This window comes from Wasmannia auropunctata, unplaced genomic scaffold, assembly GCF_000956235.1.
Source record: "Wasmannia auropunctata unplaced genomic scaffold, wasmannia.A_1.0 LD336074.1, whole genome shotgun sequence".
Classification (NCBI taxonomy): Eukaryota; Metazoa; Arthropoda; class Insecta; order Hymenoptera; family Formicidae; genus Wasmannia; species Wasmannia auropunctata.
In genome coordinates this window covers 1,489,534-1,497,888 of record NW_012026816.1, presented here as the reverse complement: position 1 = coordinate 1,497,888, position 8,355 = coordinate 1,489,534, and the positions used below count along the sequence as shown (strand labels likewise).

General features: G+C 40.4%; 1 protein-coding gene across 1 annotated transcript in view; it reads right to left on the bottom strand.

Annotated features, from left to right (window-relative positions):
• LOC105449591 (neurotrimin-like) overlaps positions 1 to 8,355 on the bottom strand; it is a 125,751-nt gene that overhangs the window by 8,147 nt on the left and 109,249 nt on the right. Inside the window, exons 5-6 of the mRNA XM_011688871.1 lie at positions 8,310 to 8,355; positions 7,609 to 7,737 (exon numbers count right to left, since the gene is read on the bottom strand). The exon at positions 8,310 to 8,355 is cut by the window's right edge and continues 132 nt beyond it. Of these exons, the coding sequence (XP_011687173.1) occupies positions 7,609 to 7,737; positions 8,310 to 8,355 (175 nt within the window). The remainder of the gene's footprint in view (positions 1 to 7,608; positions 7,738 to 8,309) is intronic.

The following is an 8,355-nucleotide window of genomic DNA, read 5'->3' as shown; positions in this document are numbered from 1 at the left end:
CGTCTGTGTAGCTTCCTGACGCGACTGAGTAATTAGCTCATGCGCATTTCATATTAAATTTAAGAAGTGCTAGCTAGTAACGCTTTCGCAAGCGCGTTTGGTATCACCGAGTATAATTTACCGATTTAAATATTTAACGTGCGTAAATGGTACATGCCGGTACCGGATAACTTGTTTACCTTTTACACCATGCCGAATCGAGCTTGCAAACATTGGAACTCTCTCTTCTCTCTCTCTCTCTCTCTCTCTCTCTCTGCCTCAGCGTCGCACTGCCTTTCATTTCGAGTATCGTAAGCAGCTTTTCATGAGCTGCTTACGTTTTAACAGGCGACCGCGCCGAGCACTTCTTCTTTCGGCCGAAGCTCGGCCAAACGTCGTGTCGTCACAAAGCGCTTACAGTGCGTTTTACAGCGGCTACTTAACCCCACCGACGTGAAATTCTGCCTCCAGGAAAACAGGCTATCCTGTAGCTCATTGAATTTACCCATGTCTTTACTAGCGTACTCTGTGCAAGAGAAATTTCTCTACATATCGTAAATGTCATATTTCATGGTGTAATCTGATTCGTCGCCGCTATTAATGAAGTTAACGTAATTGCTGATTATATTATAGTATAACAAGATAAAAAAATATTTTTAATAACGAATGTGATTATGTGAACATTCAGAATGTCATATGTCAGATTGAAAGTTGTTGTTGGGAGACATAGCGAATTCAGATCGTTTTAATATAATTTGCACAAAATATAATGGAATGTATTATTCAAGAAAGTTCTGTTTTAAATTATGACAGATGCGATGATTGAAGTTATAAGCATGTTATCGAACTATCGTTTCAATCTTTTTATCATCCAATGTCCCGAGAAATGCGTATGGCAATTTAAAATCATTCATTTGCATACAAATATGGAATATGGATAGACTATCTGTATTCATGATGGGGTTCTAAAATTTGCCATTACAGTCTCTAACGATCCTGTATCACCGTCGTTAAAAGATAACGCTTTCTAAGATAGTCCGTACTCCCAGTAATAAAGATTACGTCGGCGATATTGATGGGCGAAATGCTGGGTGACGATATTATGTACGTGGTAACAGAAAATTAAGATGATGGCGCGAGATAAACTGGCCGTTTCCTCGGCGGGTCTTTGGCCGACTCTTTATCTCGAGCGCCGCTTGGGAAATATATGTGCTCGCGCCGCGCTTGTGCACACCGAAGATCCCAGCAGCACCGAGACGACACTTTTATATGAGAAAGGGGAATATACAGAGTGTGTGTTTGGTGGTAGGATAACCATAAGTCAGACATATCGACATCCTGGAATAAAAATCAGGTAATTTGGACGTTGCAAGTTTCACCGAAGAGAAAAAAAATTCTATTTCGCACGTTAACTCTTTCTTATAAGGTGCTAACTTTTGTAGTAACGTGATTTTAGGCGTTTCTTTTTCGAAGTTTTACGATGGTGTTGGCGTGATCCACACACATCGATCGGCTAGGAATGTATTCTATTAAAATTTACGAATTTATTATTTATTATTTATTATTTATTACATATATTTTATAAATTATATTTTATAAATAATTATATTATATTTATATTTTATAAATAATTATTGTTTATTACATGTTTAATATTTTCAAATATATATTAAATTTTTAAGCTGTGACAGATCTCTCAAGCAGTTATATAAACTTTGATATTTTAATTATTTGTACATTGAATTCGTGCGAATTAATTGAAGAACGCTTCACTAAATCCGCAAATCCGAATATGATCGCGATAATAATAATTGCAAGGCGATTACGAATAATTCGTAATTGTGACGCACGTTGTCGGTTATGCCGTAAAACGTGAACAAGCCAGAAAGTGTGAGACAAATTATCAAAACGAAACACACACGACACGAGGCACTTTGGTGCGTGTTAATTCGAACGCGCGGACTCTCGGCAATTCCGGGCGAACAATTATGCGCCGAATTGAATCACGTTTTCGCCCCTAAGCACAACCGCGCGTTGTATCGCGAGAATTGATTTATGAATCCCTTTTGGCCGCAACGGGTGTGAGAGAGAGAGAGAAAGAGAGAGTGTGTGTGTTTTAATTGCTCCGATTTTCCGGACGTGTCTCGCAAATCCGTTGCATGATTTTCCGATGGATTTACGCGCAAACTTTCGATCTGTCCGAAAACTCACAGTACTGATTTCACACACGCACAGTGCGATAGTGACGAATATTCGCGCTGGGAATTCTTTGTGTAACATTTAGCTCGATACGTGACGATAGCTGACACGTTTGTTCGGATAACAAACAGCGAGATCGTTCGACATTACTCTTAATTGTGAACGAGCCCGCGGCCCAAACTCCGCGAAACGTAAATATACGCTGCGACATTTCAGCGTCGGACATTTCGTCGCCAAGTAATTGCGCGGGATGTATTTTGCACATCGCTGTTTATTGATAAACTAGTCGTTCGCTCAGCGTCGATAAAATCTTATTGAAAAAATCGCTTGTACTTTTTCATGCATAAATAACGCGCATTGATATAATTTTCTGTGATACAGTGTTTTTTATTCGTTAAATATTTTAAATAATTATGCAGATCTTATTGTCGTAAATTTGCCAACTGAGCTTTAATCAAACTTTTCTTTAATGAAATTTTGACAAATAATCAAACTTTTTGAAGTTTGATTTTAGACCCCGCGATTTTAGATCAAATTAAATTTTTGTTAAGAAAAGAGTTAATTCCATTGAAAACGTTTATTTTAAAAAAGTTAAATTTTTGTTAAGAAAAGAGTTAATTCCATTGAAAACGTTTATTTAAAAACAGTTAATTTTATATTGAAAAATCTCCTTTTTCATCTATTTATACTTTTAAAGATTTTTATTGATGTAATAAATTTATCTGTCAGCAGACTGTTTGCGGAGTATTTTTAGCGAAGAATATTTTTGAAAATATGGGGCATCTTATATCACGTTTATGCAGTAACTGCATAACTGGATGTTATACGGTAACGTGTGCAAGTTCACGATGCGGTATGGCCGATAAATATAGCGACGCCAAAATAAGCTTGTCGAACATCAATCAAATAAGTTCGTGGATGCGGTATCTGCGCAGCAAAATGGACAGCCGATCGATCTGAAAACCGAAGAACTGAAATAGAAAGCCGATCCGTGGAGCACAATCGCGAGCTCGCAGATAAATAAGCGGCACAGGCTAATTTCTTTCGCCGCCTCCGTTAATTAAGCGCAGCGAGCGTGCCTCGAGGCGCTTAATACGACCTGTGGCGCAAAATTGCATTCGTCGCGTTCATACTCTAATCTAATGCAGTGTAACAACTTAATGCGGTGTAATAATTTAATTCTCTAACGCAGCGCACAATTCTCAATATCGCGTCAAATGCCCCCTAGATAAATAATTCCCGTATCGATTTCCGCAACAATTAAGTTGGACTCGAAAAGCAATATGCATTATGAAAAATTTTCAGTGCCTGCTTTCAAAGAGGTCAAACAATATTTGTTATTTTTTTAAAATAGAAATTGAAGAAAATGTAGATATTCACTACAAAGAAAATTGGATTCACTATAGCCAATATATTAATAGTACTTTATCATTTACTGTATCGTATTTTTCTTACAATTTAATATTTTAACGAGTTATAAAAATTATTCGGAGTTTACCTTCAGCAAAGAGAAATCGAGCGCAACTCACTTAAACGAACGATTAATTACAGTAAGTAGATGAGTAATTGCGGATAGCAACAGAATCACCCAAGTTAAGTCTCTCGCAATTCGGATGAACGTCTTGTTGATTATAACGCAGATCGGCACGTGTAATCTTGAGATAGTAATCGCGGCGGTGTTAATTCTCCTTAAAGGGGGCCAATAGCGGCACAACTTACAATAAAGTCAACTTACAAACGTGAGGGAGGCGCCTGTTATTGTATTTCCAGGTCGAGCAGCGACTTAGTCTGCGTTAACGGCATTCTCTTTCCTTCTCTCACTCACTTCGCGGGTGGGAAACCTACGGTCCGTGAGCGACAAGATTTTCTCGCGCGTAGAGAAAGTCCCAAAGTCCGATATCCTGCGGCGATGAGATAACGCTCGATCCTTTTCTATGACGCTCGCACCACGTATACTATTACGGCGTAATAGCTCTTTGTTAAGAAGCAGTGTTAAGACCGTGTTGAGACTCGGCGGCGTTCCGTGCGCCTCCCGCATTGCGACGCGGCTCGTCGCGTCGCTTTTCAACGGTCTTCTCTTCCGTCCCCTTCGTGTACAACCATATTTATCTAACGCGTAATTACGCGTCCGAGTTCCGTGGAAAAGTTGTAAACGGAGAGGGAGAGGGGAAAGGACGGTAGTCGCGGGAGATGTAACGGAGAAGTTAAAACGTTGGGACTAAGTTAAAACCGGAGCGGACGGCGGGGTGTTTAAAGTTTCTGAGTAAAGTTCAGCTTGTCACATCTTGCGATGATTAGATCAGGGCTTGGTCTCCCTTTTCCGAGTCCTTAACTAGGAAGGAACTTTCATTCTGCCGTCGCGTGGACGCCGATGATGAGCGAACGTGAGTCGCGAGTACAATTTTATTTGGGAAAGTCTGGAAGTATTGTATTAACTATTTACGATCGCCAATGTCTTTCCCGGTGTTAAACGATAACTGCAGCAATGAGATTTATGGCTCGTAAAGCGGCTCAATATATCTCTACAACCCCGTCGATTCTCAATAAGATTTTACAGTACAAAACTTTATCGAGAGAGCGCTTTAAAAATTATGTATATAAAACGTGGCAAGACGATATGAGAAATATGATGTAATATCGAGCGTATATCGAGTACGCTGATGTAGCGAGCTCCACAATTAGCACATATGTCGATGACAAAGTAGCGATCGCGTAATCGCATGCGAATGGCGTTTCGCCGACGATTCCGGACGTTCTTCCGCGTTTTCAAAGGAAGTTCAGCACTTTGGTACTCGGATCACGCGATCGCGCGTTTAAAGCAATCGGCCGTCTGCCACGAACAGTTCCGTATTCCCGAATCAACCGAGGGAAGCGGAATGGAGAGGGCGGAGGGGGGGGGGAAGCCCGCACTTTGCTATCCACAATATCTAACGCTGGTCGCGCGAATTTCGCGGCAATAGCTCGCGGACGCGGGCTCGTCTGTAGCGTATTTCAATGAAACTCGATTATCGCACGATCTTATCGTGGTGCCCGAGGCCAGGTGCGAGATCGTGCAACCGCGGCGGAGCGTAGCTACGTACACAGGTACGTCCAATTTCCGCCGAGGAATTACCTCCCCTCCGCCAGGCTTCTAAGACACGGTCGGGTCGGTCGTAACCGCGGCTTAACTTGCTATCGTCACACCACGCTTCTCTCCGCGATGAAACTGCGATTCCCTTCTCTCTTTTACTGTTACACTTTTTTAACGAGTGTACAATCTCCTGATGTATGAGAATTTATCTTGGAATCGGATTTCTCGTGTAAAAAATATTTAGAATCCAATTTGTCGTATAAAGTGTCGTTACCTTTTTATCTGTCTGATTAATGACCGCTGCAATTTCGACGAATTGCAGCAAACGGTTGCTCTGGTTTTATGCAATTATACTTTTTATTGTCGTATCATCGTCTTTATCGCGATAAAGTATCCCCCCCGGAGCTTGGATTTTGTTTTGTTACAAATACTGCGCGAGATACTCATTTAGTTTCATCTCGTTCTATTACAGCTGATATTTTATCCATGGGAAAAAAATTGTTTATATCTTTTATATTATAAGAGGTAGATAACCACAAAAATTATGATTTTATAATAAAATCTACGGGGAATTGAGTTTACGACATTCCTTTAACATAGCGCGTTTCCGCGCGCGTCTTCATCCACCCTCGTCTTCGCGCAATTTGAACGGAACCTTATTGCGCACACCGTTTTCTCGCTAAACCTTCGAAAGGGGAAGAGGAGAAGGAGGGGCTGGAGAAAATAGAGAGAGAGAGAGAGAGAGAGAGAGAGAGAGAGAGAGAGAGAGAGAGAGAGAGGGTATGAACGCGGGTGTGTTGTACCGTCGTCCCGAGTGTAATTTTATTATCTCGCGCCTCTTCCCAACACCCCATCTCACCCTGTGAAATCTCTCCTTCACCTTCGTCGCCATTACGCGCCTGTTATTTAAGCAGTATTTTACCTTCGGTCTTTTTCGCCTCTCCTTTCCCTATTCCTAGCCGCGGTCTTCGTCGTCTCCGAGCTTTTACGGAGACGAGGTCTCTCCTCGCAATCTCTCTCTCTCTCTCTTGTCTTTGCTACGGTAAAATTATGCAAGGAAAGACGACGATGGCTATCTCGTCGGTACAAGCGACGCTTTTCCTCCTCGTCGCTGCGGAGCCTTGTATTCCTTCCGAGACGCCTCTCTCTCGTTTTACACCGAGAAGTGTGTCTCGCGTGGATAAGGCTACTGCCGGTAGTTCGCGGACTTTACACCTTCTGGACGATTGCTCGAGGAAACGCCCTTGGTACAGAAAACCGTGAGGCTATACGACTGGTAAAAAAAAAAAAAAACGAATCTTGACGCATTCCCTCGCGAACACGTTTGTCCTACTTTTGCACAATATCTTATGAGAGTCTCTCGCGGATCGTGAAACGATTAATTATATAGTATCAACAAAAGTCTTCAATAATAAATCCTTGAATATATCAAATTTCAGCATTTTAGTTATCTATTTAAAAACATTTGGAGGAAAATTTTGTCTTTTATTAAATTTACATATTTATGTCATATTAAAATGATTTAATAATTATTAAAATTGCATTTAATAGAATATAACGTAGATTTATTTTATTCTATTAGTCAACTTTACAAATTATACGCGTTAATATAGACATTGATCAATATAAAGTTCTTAAATATTCCGTCAAAATGTCATTACGAGAAACAGTTATCTCTTAAATATTTAACATACTTCATATTCACGTATGTTCATGTATATTTGATTGTTTTAATAATAGAATTCTGTAAGATGATGCCAGCCATTTATGCAAATCGTTATTATTAATTAAAGCTTAGTGGAAAGCTTGTTTTACTGATGTTCCATGAAACATACATGTGACTTGTTGGACAGAGAGGCGGAATTATAAATTTTAATCTGTCGGATCGCGCGAAAGATTTTTTACACATCTTGCTTTGCAATTTGTTACAAAGCGTCCGCAATGTTTACTTTATAAATTTTGATGTATTCTTTGTGCTGGATTACGGAGAGAAATTGCGCGGTCTCGCCCTTCTGTTACTTCTCACTTAGCAGCGTTGTAACAGTTGAAAGTTTTAGCAAGTCTCGCTTCGGCGTTATTCGTCTTTTACTGAGACATTTACATAAAGCGCAATTCGTGCAAATGTTTCCGCGAGAAATTGACTTCACATTGGTCAAGAGACCTGCTTATAATAGAGATGGAGGTACAATAGCCTGTTTAAATAATAATACTTAAAATATGAAAATATAATTACTTTCATATTTTAAAATACTTATACATCGCGAAAGTTTTAAATAAAACGAATGTTGGCGTCCGTGATTACAAAAAAATGTCCCTTGTGGCATACGGTGGAAATATCCGAACAGTAGATATTTACTTACAGTGCACGTGCAGCATCATTCGTTTGCTGACTGACGGAGGCACTCCGTTGCTGGCGATGCACAGGTAGGCGCCCATCTCGCCCCTCGTTACTTTCGACAAAGTCAGCACTTCGCCCTCCGCAGTGGGTACTGCAATATGCAAACACGAGGGGTCGGTCTCAGAAGTTAGCTCGTTACACGTAATCAAAGTATGCAACATTAATACTCGATCGACTTAACGGATTAAACTCCTACAGTCGCGTAAACGTCCACGTGGAAATTTGTCGTTACATTAAATCCACTTCTGATACAATCCGTCATAGGTGCGATAATATCGATTTAATGAGTATCTACTTATAGCGCTGAATACAAGTTAATTTCGTAAATCAAAATAGATTAGCTAGTAATATATGTATGCATTTTAACGTTGTCTCCGAATTACCGATTGAAATTTTCGAATTTAAAATAGCATATCAAAGAATTGCTCGAAATTGCTCGAATAACTTCCCGAATTGATTTATATATGTACATACACCAAATGATGTGCGAGCGATCAATGACGGCTGTCAATTAAATTCTATCCGCTCGCGAGCTATCTCGGGAGGGATCGATTTTAATTGCGCCGACAATTTTGCAATTCGAAAAAAGCTTCGATATCGCAGCACACGCCGCCGCGACCGCGCCGGTGCCGTGCCGCGGTCGTATCGCTCTCAAGGGAGAACGCGAGATTGACTGGCGCGAAATAAAACTTGTCGAGTCCTTACTTTT